This window comes from Gymnogyps californianus, chromosome 4 (genome assembly GCF_018139145.2).
Source record: "Gymnogyps californianus isolate 813 chromosome 4, ASM1813914v2, whole genome shotgun sequence".
Classification (NCBI taxonomy): Eukaryota; Metazoa; Chordata; class Aves; order Accipitriformes; family Cathartidae; genus Gymnogyps; species Gymnogyps californianus.
In genome coordinates, this window is record NC_059474.1 from 50,167,725 (window position 1) to 50,186,980 (window position 19,256).

The 19,256-nt window shown below is 42.1% G+C and overlaps 2 protein-coding genes across 3 annotated transcripts in view; one reads left to right on the plus strand and one right to left on the minus strand.

Moving 5' to 3' along the window:
* Nucleotides 1-1,944, plus strand: part of GATB (glutamyl-tRNA amidotransferase subunit B) — a 44,525-nt gene extending 42,581 nt beyond the window's left edge. The window contains exon 13 of one of the 2 annotated variants that reach the window (XM_050895917.1): nucleotides 1,384-1,944. In XM_050895917.1, coding sequence (XP_050751874.1) covers nucleotides 1,384-1,512 — 129 coding nt within the window. In that variant the 3' untranslated portion in view covers nucleotides 1,513-1,944. The remainder of the gene's footprint in view (nucleotides 1-1,383) is intronic. The other variant, XM_050895918.1, reaches the window with a different exon arrangement.
* A 12,235-nt stretch (nucleotides 1,945-14,179) lies between these two features.
* FHIP1A (FHF complex subunit HOOK interacting protein 1A) overlaps nucleotides 14,180-19,256 on the minus strand; it is a 91,348-nt gene continuing 86,271 nt past the window's right edge. The window contains exons 11-13 of the mRNA XM_050896073.1: nucleotides 18,940-19,118; nucleotides 18,514-18,652; nucleotides 14,180-14,430 (exon numbers count right to left, since the gene is read on the minus strand). Of these exons, the coding sequence (XP_050752030.1) occupies nucleotides 14,180-14,430; nucleotides 18,514-18,652; nucleotides 18,940-19,118 (569 nt within the window). The remainder of the gene's footprint in view (nucleotides 14,431-18,513; nucleotides 18,653-18,939; nucleotides 19,119-19,256) is intronic.

Genomic DNA, 19,256 nt, shown 5'->3' on the forward strand with positions numbered 1-19,256 from the left:
GTGCTGCTGCATTTTCAGGCTGGTACGGAAACACAAGTGTGGATAGAAAGAACATTGGAACTGATGGGGAAGTGCAGAAGCTCAGGGTCCATAACTACACTCCCATTTCAATAATAATGCTTTCTCCGAGAATGTAATTCCTCTCTGTTTTCCACTGTTTTAGTCAAGCCAAATGCAGTAGAATGGTCCCACTTCCCTGCTTTTTCCAGGTGGTCCTTCGCCAAGGCAAAAGCTGCCCTGAAGGCCTGTAATTCACTGCTTTAAATTGCTGCGAGCGCTTACCTTACAAAATAGTGTTAGCCGAGTACTTGACAGAAAAAAAAAAAAAGTATGCTGTGCTTTTTGATAGTAACTTTCTTTAAAATGAACCAACTGAGAAACAGTTGCTCAAGCCAGCACTGAGCACTTTATGAAAATACAGGTAGTTTCTAGCAGATCAGGAGCAATGAGTCCTTTCCATATTGTGACATTACAGAGAAGATTTTAAACTGCCAATAATTCGGATACCGTAATGAGTAGCAGTATTTGCATTTGTGCTTGGTATTGGCACAGTGGGCGGTTCATATGTTCGCAATCCTTCCCTTAATATCTGTAAATATGACATCCTGTTTAATTGAAGCTATTGTGTTTTGCCCAGTAACTGACAACGTAGAGAATGTCTTCCCTGCCACACAAACAACGTGAAGGCCAGACGCTTGTCTTTCAGCAGTAGCATCTCCTTTAGGAAAGCCCAAAAGTGAAATTTCCAATGCTTTTTTCAGTGTCTTTACTTAGCTTTTAAATATGGCCCTTGCTATTTTGCAGGTGATTGTGCATCAAACACTAGCTGTCTGATAGGAGGTCGTATTTCTGATCGGTTAATTAATTGCTATGTTGCAAAGGATTCCTTGCTTAAAGGAAATAACATGTTGTTACAAAAACACCTATGTCTGCACTTGAAGGACCTCACAAATATTATCAAATAGATTGTGATTTGATGCAAATTACTTGTTATAACTGAACAGTATATTGAGTAAAAAGGTAGATCCTATTAGCAAAAAGAAGTCAGTCTCATTTTTCTGGCTCTTTTCCAGGAAGTTGCTGTTCAAGTTGCAGACACTGTTAAAATCCAAAAGTGTTTTCTGACTTTTTCAATAAGAGGAGATCTTTCTGTTAGTTGTAAGGCCCTGCTGCTGCTGTAGGGACTTTCTGTTGTCTCATGGGAGCAGAGCAGGAGCTTATTGCAGAGCTGAAGGCAGTTCTTATAAATAACACCGTAGCCCAAAATACAGTATTCTACCACGATGGTCCAAAGGACAAAAATATTCATACCTTGGCTGTGAAGGAGTGAAAATATCCCGGTTTACTGTAACAGTGGTGTCTGTTGGTTTTTTTCCTCTAAAGGTTATGGCGATAAAAGCAGGAAATCGAAAGGTTCTAAATAAGTTAATTGGCCTGGTACAAAGAGAAACACAAGGACGATCCAATCCAGTTCTGGTGAAGCAATTATTAGAGAAGCGGCTGTCAGAGTAGCCACAAGAGAAAAACCACACAAGTGTCTACAGAAGACACGTGCTTCGCTCTGTCTGGTTCATTGCAAATGAACTTCGGTGCCTCCTCGTGTATCATCAGGACTGTTGGTTATACTTCAAGCAGCATTACGGCCCAGCCTTCCCCGGATGCATCACCCAAAGGCAGATGAGCAAAAGAATAGCAGGAGATGATACAGTCATTTGCATCTCCCTCGCTTCGGCGTGGCATTCAGACGTGATTTCCACGCAGCCATGGGAAACAAGTTCCCAGGGGTGTCTGTGAGTATGCAGAGAGCTGCAGCTGTATTGGTTAGTTGTGTAATAAAGTAAGTGTAAACTCAGCTTTTCTAGCTGCCTTTTTGTGAGAAGGGAAATTCACAGATCTTGAATGCAAAATCTGGTGGTGCATGCTAACAACTCATTGTAAATTAGTGTGAGCATGCTAGTAACAATGATTAAAACACCTGGCAGTAATTAAGATGACCATGTGTACCTCCATGCCTAGCAGAAGGGAGAAAATGTCCACTGCTATCATTCTTCCTGGTTCCTGAGGGGTGGGGAAAGGATGAAGTCGCTAGCTGCTTAACTAAGTGCCTGAGGCTAGTGCCACAAACAGAGGTAAGTGCCTACATCTAAGAATTAGCGTCAGATTGTTTGCTCGCCTTCTCCTTGTTATGTGCCCAAACATCTGCTTTGCCTACTCGCAGCTCTAACGTGCCTAACGGATGCATGCCTGAGCCCTTCTGAGGTTCACATCCCATTTTGGCCTGTCAGGTTCAGCATAGCAGATGTGCGCAACCTACAGAGAACAAGTACTGCCTTTCTCTTATGCAGTAGCTCAGTCAAGGGACCATTTGCTCCAGTTTGGTTTTTTTCTCTGCTGGTGAGAGAACTTGACCCTGTGTTACAAATGCTCCAAGCCCAGGGCTGCATGCTTTGCTTCTCTGGCATGTGGCTTTCTGCTGTCACCTGGAACGGCACCACTTTGTGGAAGGCATTGAACGTGCAGTTGGCTTACCAAAACTGAGCAGGATTCAGCTGGGTTCCAGGGTCTGCTCCACTATTTAATCCTAAGGAGTGTTTTATGCTGGTTTTTTTATACCTTCCATTTTTCAGCTCCTAGCTTTAAGTACCCACTGAAATCCACGGTCCTAGAGTTAACTTCCCAGTCCCAGCCCACTTTAGCTGATCAAACCATTAACAAGAAACGCAACTAGAGGCAGCCCTTCAAATTTACATTTATTAGGGAAAGAAATCCCATTTAGTACCAGGGGTTTGAAGTTCTTAAATCCCTTCTGGAGGCTGCTAAGCTGTACATTTTAAAGATCACATTTACCTCAGACCTCAGAGATGCTTCTTCAGAATTGTTCTTTAGGATGTGCCTGCAGGGCAGACATTGTCACAGGAGCGCAGCAGGTATGGCCCTGGGACTTCAGTCACCTTTTGCAAATGTGGTGCTTGCAACACGAGTTCAAACTAGGTTGATGGCAGTTCATTCCCATGAGTAGTGGTGCTAATGTATGTCTCCAGGAGGACATTTCTGTACAAACTGGTCCACACTTCAAGTGTGAACTCTTAATTAGAAGGAAAAAAACCCCATGGTTTTCAAATACATTTAATGAATAAAGTGTATACCTTATTCACATAAAAATAAATTTACAATTCAAAAGTCATACAGCTGACAAAAAGCAGTAACACAGTTGCAATCAATCAAAACCTGTGACGCTTCAAAAAAAAACAAAACAAAACAAAACAAACCACCAAACAAACCAACCAAACCTACAAAAACTCCCCGAAAAAACAAAACCCCAAACCAGCCCCCTCAGGATTTTCATGTAACCTGAACTTCACACAAAGGCTTTTACTATCACTTTTCACGTCATAAGCAAAAAGTACCATTTTTAGTTACCTGAAAACTCACACCACTGTAAGTGTTCAGTCAATAAAGGTTTGGATTATACAGCAAACTTTAAATTTTGGATTTCTGTTCAACTCCTGCCATAGCAGCAAGAAATGAAAAGGCACAAGGGCTTCTGCATGAAATCTTGAATCTTAATTTAAAGGTACTCCCTCAGTTTAGAAAAACACAATTGTTTCCAAAAGGTGGTCCTCCAAGGTTAATGCTTTTTGTTGCACAGCTTGATGCTGCTGTGCTGAGTTTCCCCTCTGCTGTAGTGGGTGCCTCTTAAAAAAGAGAAAGCAAAACAATGATGTATTTGGAAGACTAATAATTAAGCTGTATTTAAAAGAAGGAAGGAGCTCCACTACTGTAGCATGGCTACTGCTGGTAAGTGTCTTTTTAATGGCTACTTCTTAGCCATAATTATACTTTGCTAATATAGTACAAAATCTGTTAAAAATCATGAGCCAAGTTCTATATGAGTAGAGGCTACATGAGTACAGCATTAGATCTTTAAGTGGGTAAGGGAAGAGCAACTGATGTCATCTACCTGGACTTGTGCAAAGCATTTGGCACTGTCCCACACGACATCCTTGTCTCCAAATTGGAGAGACAGGGATTTGACAGATGGACCACTCACTCAGTGGATAAGGAATCGGCTGGATGGTCACACTCACAGAGTTGCGGTCAACAGCTCGATGTCCAAGTGGAGACCAGTGATGAGTGGTGTTCCTCAGGGGTCGGTATTGGGACCGGTGCTGTTGAACAGCTTTGTCGGCGACATGGACAGTGGGATTGAGTGCACCCTCAGCAGGGTTGCCGATGACACCAAGCTGTGTGGTGCGGTCGACACACTGGAGGGAAGGGATGCCATCCAGAGGGACCTTGACAGGCTTGAGAGGTGGGCCCGTGCGAGCCTCATGGAGTTCAACAAGGCCAAGTGCAAGGTCCTGCACATGAGTTGGGGCAATCCCAAGCACAAATACAGGCTGGGCGATGAGTGGATTGAGAGCAGCCCTGAGGAGAAGGACTTGGGGGTGTTGGTTGACGAGAAGCTCAACAGGACCCAGCAATGTGCGTTTGCAGCCCAGAAAGGCAACCGTATCCTGGGCTGCATCAAAAGAAGTGTGACCAGCAGGTCGAGGGAGGTGATTCTCCCCCTCTACTCCACTCTCATGAGACCCCACCTGGAGTACTGCGTCCAGCTCTGGGGCCCCCAACATAAAAAGGACATGGACCTGTTGGAGCGAGTCCAGAGGAGGGCCACAAAGATGATCAGAGGGCTGGAGGACCTCTCCTATGAAGACAGGCTGAGAGAGTTGGGGTTGTTCAGCCTAGAGAAGAGAAGGCTCCGGGGAGACCTTCTAGCAGCCTTCCAGTACCTAAAGGGGGCCGACAAGAAAGCTGGAGAGGGACTTTTTACAAGGGCATGTAGTGATAGGCCAAGGGGTAATGGCTTTAAACTGAAAGAGGGTAGATGTAGACTAGATGCAAGGAGGAAGTTCTTACTGTGAGGCTGGTGAGGCACTGGAACAGGTTGCCCAGAGAGGCTGTGGATGCCCCATCCCTGGAAGTGTTCAAGGCCAGGTTGGATGGGGCTTTGAGCAACGTGGTCTAGTGGAAGGTGTCCCTGCCCATGGCAGGGGGGTTGGAACTAGATGATCTTTAAGGTCCCTTCCAACCCAAACCATTCTGTGATTCTATGATTTACTGTAAATCTCAATCTATTTTCACCTCCACCTGCCAGACATAATGGATAACAAGAAAGATTAAAAAGGGATAATTGTAATATTCTTCCCCTTCCAGGGAAGGGAAAGAGCAGCTATAGTCTATAAATTTTGCACTGTATTATGAAACAGTCACTTCTAAAATTTTTAAAGAAATCTTTTGCAGACGCACACAAAATGTAAATTTCTTTATGATAGAAAAAAAATGGTTTGAGTCAAATGAGATAAAGATGATGAATCTTTTTAACATTTGTGGAGATACCAGCTACCAACTTCAAAGCAGTGGTAGCTGGCAGTGCTAGGACCTAGTGACGAGAAGGCTCAGCAGGGCTGGCTAACATTGCTCCCTCTGTGGCAGCCTGCATTAACGGGCTCATCAGTCACCTTACACCATTTTGATCGAACCAATACAAAACACCGGATCCTTTTTTGGCTGCCACGGGCCTGATACAGCAGCCTAAATACAACCACCGCCTTCCCCTGTGTCCTAAATGGAGCTAAAGGCAAATTCTAAATACTCCACAGGTGAACTCTGTACTGTGCAAAACAGCTTTGGTTTATATTTGCATAGCAGTACTCGATGGAGCACATGAAAAGACAGAAGCAGCAGCCTCAAGGAGTTTAATATCTGCTATTGTAAAGACAAACAAACAAAAAAACCCATAGGACAGGTAGGTCTGCAAGATAAAAGGCAGAGCCTGACTATGAAGCGTTCGATGTCAGAACGTTTTGCATACCAGGAGGCTGTTTCAAGTGTGGTTGTCTCGAGGCTGGGAACTCAAGAATGAAGATTGAGGCTTTGACCCCAACTTGCAAGTCTTACTTAGCTACAACAGTGCTCCCTGGTCTACTGACTGCAGATGCCATCTGTGCATTAGGCGGGGTGAATTAAGGACAGTTTCGTGCAGATTGTCAGCAGTAACCGTCCGTGAACAGAGGGCCAAGGAAAATGCTCACAAATTAAAAGCTGACACCAGGCACTGTCACGACCATCTCATCTACTCGTTGCTGGATGTCCTTCAGGATGTCACTCCTGAGGGTGGAGAGATGATACTTACTGTCCTGTACAGTCAAAGTATCCCATATCTGAGGTTGCAGAAGAGGAGAAGAAAGTTCTCTAAAAAGATGCTGGTAATGCTGAAGTAGTGATGAAAGAATTTCTAGTGCTCAGCCTTGGCTGCAGAGTTTAATTTTAACTGTGTTAAAAATAGAAGCATATGATAGGAACCTTAACTAAAAAATTTACAGTTAGAGTATTCATGCTGTGATTTCACTGCGGCCCCTTTCCACTCCACTTCTGCAGCGTGGTGTCACTGTACTGTAATGTTCTCATTTCTGTTCTGAGCACCCCTCTACCTACACACTTTCACAACCACTGACCTCGGCAGCACGTTCGCAGTGATTTATGGCCTTGTGTGTATGCTCAACATGTAAAGAGTTTGTTTTTTCATGTGAAGACAAAAAAAAAAAAAAAATCAGATTTTCACTCAACTCTCTCTTCTCAAACTGCGCGAGGGAGAAGACGGAATAGCATGCTGCTGGTCTTTTTGCCCTTGTTGCCTGCATCTTCCTTGCAGTGCTGTTTACAAATACTCCAAAGTTCATTGGATTCTGCTTCACACAATGGCCATATAAAACCAAGTTACAGCAGATAGGAGGTCAAGATTTATCGACCCAAATGCTTCAAAGCTTACCTGCATTGGCTTGGCTATTGAGTGCAAGTCGTCCCTGTCCCCTCAGAAGCTGCAAACTTTCAGGTAATACATATATAGAGAGAATTCTATTGCTAAACAGTGTGAGGAAGGCAATAAAATACAAAATCCTAAGTTGTCATGACCTGTAATTTGCTGCACCTTTCTGCCCATTGCGATGGCAAATTTAAACTCCATCTAGAAGAGTCCCTGGGCCAAGCCAGAGCAGTAATTAGGGATGACTGCAGCGGGAACACAAAACCACCAGGAACGCTCCTTCTCTTCTGACTGTGCTCCAACACACACCCCACATCAGGCCGTACAGCCTGAATTGTAACTGCGATAAAGCAAACCTACAGAAATGCTCAGGTGCTGCCATCAGGCAACAAAGACGCAAGAGAAGGTGGAGTTTAGTGAGCAATGCAGCTGTGCATGGTCCGAATGAGTACCGAGTGAGTCTTCCCTCTGGCACTGCCCTAGCCCCAGACCCTTAAGATCTCCTGTAAGGTGTACAGGCATTTCACAATTGTCTGCAGCATTTGCTGACCAGTTGTACGTATAGATGGAGAGGGGCCCTGACCTTTGCTGTTCCTCCCCTTTATCTGTGTGTGAGGTCCAGCTCATGACCCTGCAAATGACTGACTCTCACCTGCTGGCTTTTCCCCCCAAAAAAGACTGGTGACAGCTGTGCCAGACCCCACATTACCCCAGCACTTACACAGGCAGCCAATTCTTTTATGCCACATCCATTGCCTTGTCATTGCAGCCTTTGGAGAAAGGCCTAGAGCTGGGTTCAGTACTCAGAGCTGCAGAGGTTGTACTACCATGAGCTAATCCTAACAAAAGCACTTGAAGGCCAACAGTTTCACTGTGGAGAATGCTCCCTCCATGCACAGGCATTTTGTGTAAGCATGAAGCAAAAGTTCTCCTAACATATGGTCACGTCAGCCACAGCTTTAATTATCTAAAGCATTTACACCCACTAAGCAGGCATAAACATCAGTAAGTTCCATTTTACCTTGTCATTTCTAAAGCTTGAGAGGCCATGTTTTCAGACTGGTCTTAGAGGCCGCTAGGTTTTTCACACTGAAGCTCAAAAACCGATGTTACGACTCTGGAGTTTTACGACAGGCACGGGTCAGAGTTACCAACACCAAGCTGCGCTTGCACACCGAGACACGCCTCGAGAGACGTGAGTCCTTGGCTCAAGCTGCAGCAAGGGATACCGAGACCCAGAGCCGCTCCCTCTCCTTTGCGGACGAGATGGCATTTTGTCTGAGCTCTGGCCAAACTTGACAGTGCAGCACTGAGCTGGACACAGTCTAGTTGTCTTGGATTTGACTCATCCACGTTATTTTTTTTGTCTAAATCCAAGCTAGTTATTTTTAAAGTACACTGCAATAAAATACAGCTGCTGTGGAATTGGCTTTGTCAGAAATGTAAGTTTTCAGGTATTTAGTCCACAATACGTAATTGTATGTGGGCAGTCTGCCGAAGCACCAGAGAAAGTTATTTGGTTGAGAAATGCAGCCTTTGCAGAAAAGTTCCATCAGGGCTTTTAGCCCAGAGACTTCAGTCTTAATTTAATCCAGCTGCCACACAAGAACCATTATAATCAATGAACAAAAAGAAGATTTGCACAGTCAGCAACAAAACGCTGCTTTAAGTACCTACATATTTGAGAATCCAAGTAATGCTCCTATTCATAAATAAGAGGCTTCCAACTGAGCATATAACAAATGAAGTACATTGATGCTGGGCCACAACGTGTTTAGAAAAGCTGGGGGCCCCTAAAAAATAAAGTACATTTAGTCAGAGCTGGGCTTTCACTGCCAACAAAGTCACTGAAATAGCGTTGCATTCTGTGGCTGTCTGTGGTCGGACAGCTGGCACCACCGTCATATTATCTGAATACCTATGTATGCAAGTCTGACACCACCTTAACAAGAGCAATTTTTACCCTCCTTCGCACAGTTCTGGCCCAAAACATTACACAGCAGTGCTATCCACTTGGACAGTTACCGCAGGACACCATCATATTCATTTTTCAAGTTTGCTATGAGCTTTTGCTTTTTGGTCCTCGGTAAATCAGAGCAACACAAATGTAAATTCTTACTGCATTTCACACAGAGGCAAGTGCCCCCTGCTAATCTGCGGTGTTTTACCTTTGGTTTGCTCACTAATGTAAGCAGCCTGAGTGTCATGTGCCCTCCATTTCTGCTGATAATGCTCAAAAGGTGCAAGGAAGAACATACTGTAATTATCTAAATCGGATCTGGACACGGCAGCAACATTACTGTACTGTGCCAGAGCTATCTGAGTCAAAAGAAAAGAAAGAGGAAAATCCCAGTATTCTACTCATAATCGCAGATGCAGTTTAAATGTTACAAATATAATAGGAGCCGTCATAAAAACTGCAGGCATGACATAGCAATTTCAGTAAATACAGCACAGTAAATTGCTTATTAAATCAAGCTGCCCTCAAACAGGAGCTATGGCTACAAATTCAAATGATACAATGACTTAATTTAACTGCACCAAATCACACCACTCCCATCCTTTTCTTCCCAACCCTGAGATTTTAGAGCTTCTTAGAGGAGATAAAAAACCTTCCTGAAGCATGAAACCTTCTGTGAGGCATAAGCAGAGTGCACAAAAGGGTAGCGAATGCGTACATGCTGTGCTAGATGGTATAATTCTCTTGGTAAACAGAACTTAACCTCTTGAACTTAAACCCTTGGACTCTGCGGGATGCAGTAAGTTTGTTTGCAAGTTTTTCTCCGAAGGAGTGAACAGACCACTCCGGCATTGTGCCTGGGCCAAAGAGCAATTAGAATGGTGCGGGTGGCAGAAACGCTGTTCAGGCTTACTGTCTATCCAGTCCTGTTCCCATTCCAAAGCACGGCCTCTGCCGATGCCCAAGGTCGACCCAAATCACACCGTGTTTTCTCCCATTCTAGGAAATTTACCGATCTTACTAAAAAGATCTAATCGCATCTGAAAGGCAAATGCACTAAGCGGGTACGGCAGCACGACACCCCTGAATTCATCAGACTTTTTACAAAGTGACAAACCCCAATGAAAGAGGAAATACGTAATTTATGAACTGGATGCTCTGAAGGATGTACCTGGGTGTGCCGGTGGGAGGGACAGCCCATGCCCGCTACTGGGAATTTTCTCATCTCCACGGAATACAGCTGAGAACAGAAGCTCTCATTTCTGTTCTTCCAAACCAAGGTCAGAAGTTACCAGGACAAAAAAGGCAGCGCATCTTTCACATCTGAAACTGCAACAACAACTTGATCTCATTTGGAATCCCATATTTTTCTTTAGGGCACACATGGAAAAGATCAAATTTAAGAAAAATGCCTAGAATACAATAATAAAAAGGCAGTAAGTAGGGCCAACAACACAGCACATGAATTGCAACTGACTGTAAATGTCCAAAGATCAGCACGTGCAAAGGGTGATGCTGTTTGAATGAAAGTTGCTGAGTGCGTTAGCCCAATTAATACAAACCGTGTGTGCGTGTGTGTGCTGAGGCTAACCCACAGGGCATCCAAAAACGGTCAAAGGTAAAAAAGAATGACTGCAACTGTTTTAAGACAAAGTGTTCACTTTATAGGTAGGTTGCAAAAAAAAAAAAAAAAAAAAAAAAAAAAAAAAAAAAGCAGGTTGAAATTGCCGGAAAGATTCCTTGCTACAGCAGAACAGCTTAAAAACACACTCAAAGGCTACATCATTGGAAATGTGACATTCACAGTTTGAAACATCTAGCAAGAGATTGGAAATTAACTTTGGTATCACTGAGCCACCACCTGCAGGTTTTGGAATAGATCTGCCAACCCCAAGACACTTCATTCGTGACTGATGCTGAGACAATGCGCCGAAGCAGGACTGCTCTAGTCACACACACACGTGGGTGTGGGGAAATCCAGACCATAGAGCACTTCCTTACTCTTGGAAGAGAGCAGCGTAATGCTGTGTCCTCCGGGGGCCTACCAGCTGGACCACAGCTTGGACCACAAGCACGTAGGGTTTTTTGGAAAAAGATTTATCATTGGTGAGAGATGGGATAACTGTCCACTTAGATATTATCTATAATTTAGATTATAGATATATAGATATATCTATATATCTAGATAATATCCATCTAGATATTATCTAACTGGAGGGAAGAAGCTTATTAAACAAGCATTTGGCTGAAGAACTTACGCACACAGATTAATCTCAAAAGATCAACATTTTCAAGCTAAATCACAGGTTCTGCATTTTGACAACAGGAAGATGCAATTCCTGCCAATATTTTTTTGCTGGGTGCTGGACATTATGCTACTATCACAACTAAGACACAGCTGCAAGTCTGATCCCGCTCAGGAACCAAGTAATATGAAGTTACACGTATGATCGCCATTTTCACAGTCCTGAGCCAGGGTCACTGCACTCATCCACCTCTTCCTTTTGGGGAGCTGACAGACAGATTTCCCGTTTACAAGGGGACACTGCGCACAAACACAGTTCTGACCTTTCAGCAAGAAGTCTTCCACATGACTCCAGATTTCAAAGGCTGAATTTATCCTACTGGATGTAGAGCATAAGCTCTACTACAGCTTATGATGTAAATCCTCCCCTTCCTCAAATTTACAGATGCTTTTTTGAGCAGTCCACATTTTAAAATCCCCACGTAGCTTAATAGAACTGCTGAGATGAAACTGCTATGACTTTGTACATTTGCTGAAAACACCAGTTAAAACTAACAATCTCAAAAGAAATCCCTTCTACCCAGCAAATAAAGATTCTTACTTTAGAATAAATCAAGGGAAGGGAGTGTTCACACAGTAACCTTACTGCCTTGAGCACTGGTCTGCAGAATTCTTTATTTTTAAAAATAAAAAAAAATAAATCTTTTTCATTCCTTTTTAAAAAGTCCTTGATTGCTTCTGCAATTTAGCACTTGTTTCTGAACCACTAAAAAGTTAGCTGATCACATTCATTTGGTACTTTTTCTTTTGCTTACGTAAAGTTCCTACCAGAAGAGGTGAGGAGCAGAGCAAGCACTGACCCTGCATCCACAATGCTAAAACACTTTCCACACACAACACTACTGAGCCCCTTCAGGCCAGGCCTTCGAGTACAGCATGAAAGACAGCACTACTGGTAATAGCAGGAGCAGGAACAGGGGAGTGGGCAAAGAACCCACCATGTCCTAGGACAATTTAAAAAAAAAAAAATAAAAAAAATAAAAAATCTTAATTTGCTGATCGCCCATTTACAACAACAATGCAGGGGAAAAACAAACAAACAAAAAAAAGAGCTCCTTGAAACCTGGATAACTAAGATTTAAGAAAAAACCCACAGCCTTGGCTTCAGCTTCCAAGGAAGCTTTTGAGGTGACACAGGGCCATGTGGAGGTCAGCAGGCGATTTACAGGATGGCGATGTAATGGTGCCTAAAAAAATAAACAATTTAGAAGTGAAAGAAAACCAGAGAGTCAGCTAGGAAGCAACATGACCCCCAGCCATCGTGGAAGTGAAGACTGTACAGCAACCAAGTGAAGACGGACCCAGAGAAGCTCTTGAGGTGATTTTGTTAGAGGTACACTTTGGGATTTTATTTTTTTCCTTGGAATAGCCTACAGCAGTCTGACACAATGCATGCATCTCACGGCTTGTAGATTAAAGGTACAACTTTTCAGAAGCATCTAAAGGATTCAGGAGCTTAAATTGCACTGCAAATTCCACAGGAATTTGACCTGTAATTAATTAGACTCTTCTGGATTGTCTTTGTTTTTTAAGGGTTCTTTTCCCTTGCAATCTCTGAGAAAGTGTGTTTCAAAATCAGGATGCGATTAACGAGCATCCCACATTACAGAATTACAATGAGCAGGAGAACTAATGTATGGAAGTGTTATTTCTGATTTCTGTTTCTCCAGATTTCCTGGAGTCACTGTTAGTTTCTTTCCTGGACAAAGGGGTTTAAGGCTTTCTTGAACTAAGCCCCTCTTTATGTAGCCAACTACAGCACACTGGAAGCACAATTATGCTACTAAGATAAGATGAAATGCCATGGTGATGCACCAATTCATCATGTTTGGGTTCTTCTAATGAAGCCCATTACTCACAGAAGAGAATTTTCTCAAGCAGTTAGTCACCAGCAGACAGCTTTCCCTGTTATTCCTTCCTTTTGTACAGCTGGTGAATAGTCTAGTCCTCCCCTCACCATCCCTAAAGTGCAATATTAGGAAAAGTCAACACCTAAATTAAAAGTAAACAAACAGTATTTAACTTTCCCTTAACCAAAAAAAATTAACAATAAAACAGAACAGCTTTCAGAAGCAAGCCAACCTTTTTCATTAAAAAAAAAAAAAAAAAGACAAAAACAGCCTGCTGTCCTTTTAATACTACTGAAAGATAGTTAATACCTTTCTTTAGCTTATTAAAATAAGCATAAAAACAAACTACATACCAATTACAGCTTGCATAGAAACATTTTGGTTTGTACTTTGTGCAAATCTTACTAAATAAGGCATGCTTGAGAGCTTAGGTAGCAATGCAGTAGTTATCAAAGAATGCTGAGAAACTGCAAGGAAAATTCCAGGCAGTCTGCAATCCACATCCACTTACACAGTTCATTTGACTTCAAAGACCAACAGCTGATAGCTGCAGATCTGTCTGCAACATAAGGCAATATGGTATGTGTAGGGTCCAGCACCTGCTTTCGGCTAGTCATGGGTTTAATACACATAAGATCACTTGAATTCAAAAAACTGGAGCCGCTAGTTAAAAAGAGGGCTTCAGATGTGGATTGGTAAGAACCCCGTTTCACGGAAAAGGAAGGGAAGGGAGGAAGAGGACAGAGACATGCAGAAGCACAACTGTTCACATAAAGGGGTTTTGTGCAGATTTTGCGTATATTTTTATACCCTGAACTGTCCCCATGGGGCAATGCTTTTCCAAACAAACTGTCTTCTAACAAGTTATCCAGAAGAGTATTTCTGGAACAGAAAAAGCTAAAACATTTGCCTCTCTTAGCCAACCTACAAGTGTCTATTGCAGAAATTCAACAGGAATCAGTGACACTAAAGAAGGGCGGCTGTGTAAAGAGGAGGAGATGAAGTAAGAAGCTGCAGTAAGAGCAGTATCAGAAAGCTCTCAAATATGTTATGTAGCACAGAGGGAAATTATAAGGCCTAATATAAGGTAACGTGGAATAACATCTTGCCTCCTTCTTCCCCCTCCAAATCAAGTATTTTCAGGAAATATTGAAGTACAACCTTCTTTTGTAAGCAGCTTTGCATTAAAAATCTGTTTAAACTCCAAAAGCTTTTTTAAAACACGTTTAAAAAACCCGCTAATAATAATCCTCAAAATCCCCCAGTATTTTGTAACATAAAATGGAATGTTCCTGGGCAAGAGCTGCCAGCTCCTTCAGGAACTCTGGGAAAAGGGCAGCTGCAAGTATGGCATTCCTCACGTGCGCAGGAAGGCCGGGATGAGCCAGGCCTTTCTTTCCTTTCTGTCCCAGGAAAGGCTGGACTACAGCAGAGTAAGCTTCAGAGAGGTTCCTTCCTTTGCCTGCGTTGCTGCTGTGCTGGACATTACCTAAAGCCAGGAAGACAGGAGAGGAGAGGAAAGAAAAAGAAAAAAAAAAAAAAAGACAGTATATTAAGCACACACAGTATTTGTACAGTGTCCAAACCCAGTTTACGAGGATTGTGTTCAGAGCTGTAGTTTGCAGTACCCAGACCATGCAGGGAGATACTCCACTAATCCAACATTTTAAAGTTCTTTGTGGCCTGATTCTATTGCATTTTTTATTAGCTATCTTTCCCCAGGTTATATATTATTCAGTTCCAGCTCTGATGAGAGAAATATGTGGGCAGAAGAGGAGTCAAGGGAAAGAGTAATATGGATTTACCTTATGAAATAGCAGATAATATCTACCCATCTAGACCCAGCATGGTTGTCTCAATTTAAATGATACTGTGCTCTAGCCCTCCCCCAGATCAAAATATCATTTGGACTTCACTTCTCTCTCTTTCTCTGTCCTCTCCCCATGAATCACCGTGTAAATGGGTTTGAGGCTGAGCTATCACATCGCCATGGGAGTTTGAAGCAAGCTAGACACCAAGGGAAAAAACATTTGAAAATTTGATTTTTCTACAGCTGTAGGCCCCACTAACTACACTTACCTTTAACTCCCTGCAAAGCAACTAAACGTTAAAAAAAGAGCAAGCAAAAACCACTGTGTGCTCTGCTGTATGATCTCTGCTGCCAGAGTTCAGAGGATCAGGGCTCCAACATCAGAACGCATGGAATTACAGTGACAGCAGCACTTAAATTTCAATCAGTTGCTCCTTGTTTCAACCTGAAGCAGAACTGCACTTTAATTAGATGATAATTAATTTAGTGAAACTAAAAAGGTGACAAAATTTAACACTGATGGAAATAAATACTTTACAAAGAAAAATTAACCTGCAGAACTCACTACCACAAGATGTCATTGAGGCCAGAAGCAGAGACAGATAAAACCCTCTCTAACTTACAAGTGGATGTCCTCATGAGCTGTATAAGAAAATCATTAAAAAAAAATAAAGGACTGTCATATTAGCTCACATACTGCAGATAAGCCAAACGCTACATTGCTGCATTAGGAAGTGGTTTCCCTTAAAAGTGCATGGAGTTTATGTTAAAACAACTCAGTCTCAGGTTACACAACCCTTTTTCTGAAACCTCTCCAAGTAGCTAACCTGAGGACCCGTAGATGAACGCCTCACCCGATGCAGCAGAGCAATCCCTCTGTTCAACAGCTCTGCACTTTTGTTCCTTCCCTGTAGTTCTCCTAAGGCACTGTGGAATTACTGTACACTTCCAAATACTCGAAAGAAATTTTCATCTTAATCATCGAACAGAGGTGTACTTTTCTTGAGTTTCATAAACCTTTCCAACTCCAGACTTATCAATCATTCATATTGTTATTCTATAAATTTCTATCTACTAGAGACAGAGTACTGGAATTTCAGTTCTGTGGAAAATTCTAACTGTGGGAGGAAAAACAACTTTATCTTTTTATTGTAATTCATAATTTAAGTTTTGAGCTTCCCTTGAAGATTTTTTTTTTAGATTTTCTAACATCAAAATGTTTCATAATTAATATTTTAAGTTTTTAAAATAGTTTAGCCAATATAACCAGAATGCTAGTATACTGTCAAAGTTTTTCTTTTTTTTCTTAAACTCTTCCCTTCCAAAAGCATTGGAATTTATATATTTCCCTAAAAATCATTTTGTTTTACATTTAAATGCTTATTAAAAAAAAAAAAAAAAGAGAGAAGCACAGAAAGCTGGTCTAGGGATCGGAGATTTGATTTTTTTTCTTTGACCAGGATTGTCCACTTCTTTCTAGGGTCAGGATGCAAACTGAATCATACAATTCAGAAACTGAGAAAATGAGTTTGTTACCAACGCACTGAAAGAAGGGCAGCATTTCATATGAGATCTACATCATGACAGCTCTACATATCTAACCAGAACCCAAGCTACCGTGTAAGGAAACCACATACTACTGCAAGCAGAAAATAACAAATCATCCATTTCTGCTTGAACACCTTCAGAGACCGTCACTGTCAAGAGAAAGGAAATGCTCTGGAATATTTCAGTTTTACATTTGCATTCCCTACTAAGTCTGGCTTCCGTTTTTCAGATGTGAATTCTGTAGGAGGCCAGTTATGCTCGGACCTGTAGAGAAACCTTTAGGGTTATTCACCACTTCCGTTTGGGGGAAAAACCCTCAGAGAACAGCTAATTTGCATGACGCTCAAAAGTGGCATTCAAGCTAATGCAAAGAAATCCTACAGGAGTTCCTAATTTTTTTTTTTTTTCCATTTACCATTAGTGTAGCAGTTCCTACCTTGCACTTCTTAATCAGTATAATGAACTACTGTGGGTTGATGGACTACTGAGCCAACTTGCCCCAAGAATTACAGTTTGATTACTTGCATCACCAGTCTTGTTGGGAACCAAGTCTGCAGTTATCCAGACATTTACTCTCCATCTATTTGTCAAGAGGTGCCTTCTTTGCAGGAGTTGCCACAACACAGAAGAAAATGTACCAACAGGGTGACTAAGCAGCCTTGTTTCAAATTCCTAAATAATGACCAGCATGAGTCAACCTGGCAAACTCTGAAGCCCACAGAAGAAAACTGATGTAAAATAGGAAGTATAAATAAATGCCATTGGGAATGCATTACATAAAAGTTGTTATTGCCAGCACCTGAAAAAAAGGACTCTAAATGTTGCCTCCTAATCTCATCTCCCACATGCTAGCTACAATACCATCTACTTGTAAGGCTTTCTAATCTATGGCACCAGAATGTAGGGCCTAAAACGCTACTGACATTTGCAATACACAGCTCCTTTACAGCAGGCACCTTCTACAGACTGATTCTTCGAGAAGCAGCCTTAGCAAGATCATAATTTTACAGACTAGATGTACTGCAAACCTTAGAAACACATACCATGCTGACTAGAAACTAGGTAAATTATTATTCAGAGCCTTGAAAAATGAAAACACAATTAAAATGGCTCATAAAAAGTCCTTCTTTCCACACCTCTGGAAATCCGAGAAAAGATATCAACATCTTCACAGACATATAGGCAGAGCGGGTGATTATTAATGACTCCCAATGATAAGTAAGCACACACCTGTAAATGCAGCCTCTCTTGAACCCTGTTGCTGAGTCAGCTCTCAATCACTGTGGTCACTGCTCTCACCAAGTTTGACACATCTTATCGCATGGGAAGTTGGCTTTTAAGGGAAACCTGCACCCAACATTGCCTGCTCAGCAGCAAGCTGAGAAGAAGCACGTCCTCAGGGAAGGGCCCCAACTCTACCAGTTGCCTGGCTGCATCTGGAAAGTTCTTAGTTAGAACGTAAGATTCTTCATTTTGCTTATTTTTACTAGCTTCCCCCATGGCAGTGTAAATACTGGTAACTGTCAAGACAGGTGTAGTGTGCACTGTGCTTGATAAGCAGCAGATGTCACAGAAGTCCCCTGGAAAGCTGGCTTGTTGGGATGATACCTGTTTAACCCCCAACTGCTCTCAAAGTGTCCTGGCTTTTACACCCACGCACCCACCCACCCCTTTTTGTTTTGAATGTGCTTTCTTGAATGAAAAACAAAACAAAGTTTTCTGGCTAATATCTGTCTCCTTCAGTAGTAGCCCAAACCATGATATGAAGCCTTATTCAATTGTTGCAGAAACCGATTCATTCTGGACTTCTTTCCTGCCTAACATTTATCAAAAAAGAACCAATGACTAGCTGAAGGTCAGGCTAAAAATAAAATGAAATCATGCACATATGCCATCTCACCTCATGCCTTGAAAGCAAGTTTGTTTACGGCCAAACTGACAGCGAGCCAAGAGCTGATTTTGTTACTCCTTTAAACAGACATTTTCTGTAGCAAATAGCTTCAGAATACTCTTAGCTTCTAAAGAGCAAAGAATATCCAAATAGATCCATATACTGTGGCCTACTGAGCATCATCAGTTTAAAGTCAGAAGGATACATCTGGTTAATGATATTCACACCACACCACACCTACTTTTAATCATTCTGTAGAAAAGGAGAGAGGTAACGGGTGAGTCATTCCACCCAGCACTCCTCTGAGTGTGGTTAACATTTACCTTTGTTTAGCAGTTCTTCCGCGGCATCAGACATGTCCACACGAAAAAGCAAGTACTGTTGGGCCTCCAGGAGAAGACCTGGGAAGTCTTTTTCAATGGAAGCAAAATGTTCAATTTTATTTTTCACAGATGCCAGCACCTGCCAAAACAACAGTAACAATTACTTCTTCCTCCCTTGCTCCCAGTGCAGCCACAGACTGAATACTCAGGCTTTCTCTAGCTGCATTAAAATAGAGTTACAACAAAAGTTACGGTCATATAGAATTTCCACTTCTTTGCACAAATGTAATTAAAACATTGAAACGAGTTGAGAGGCTCTCAGATAGGTGGGAAAGCAACAGGTGGAACTGAAAAGAACTAATGTAAGGTTTAACGAGACACCAAAAATACTGTTCCAATACACATAATTAACTTGTGGTCAAATACCTGATAAAGTGACCGCACACTAGGCTGAAACACCATGTTGGTGTTGAGCAGAAAGGAGCGAAGAAGAGGCTGTGGATAACTTGCCAGCTGAGTAATAATCCCAATAAGCAACAAATTTACATGCAAGGAATTCTCCAGCATGTTCTCCAGCTTTGACAACACTACGCTGATGAACGGTCCTGCAAGAAAAGAAGAAGGAACCAATGCTTTTGTTTTCACAGAAGAAAAATCCTAAGATCCAGGAAATAGGCATTTAAAAGGAATTTTGATCATCATAACCAACCAAATTAGACCTCCCCCACGCTAATGAAAGCCAG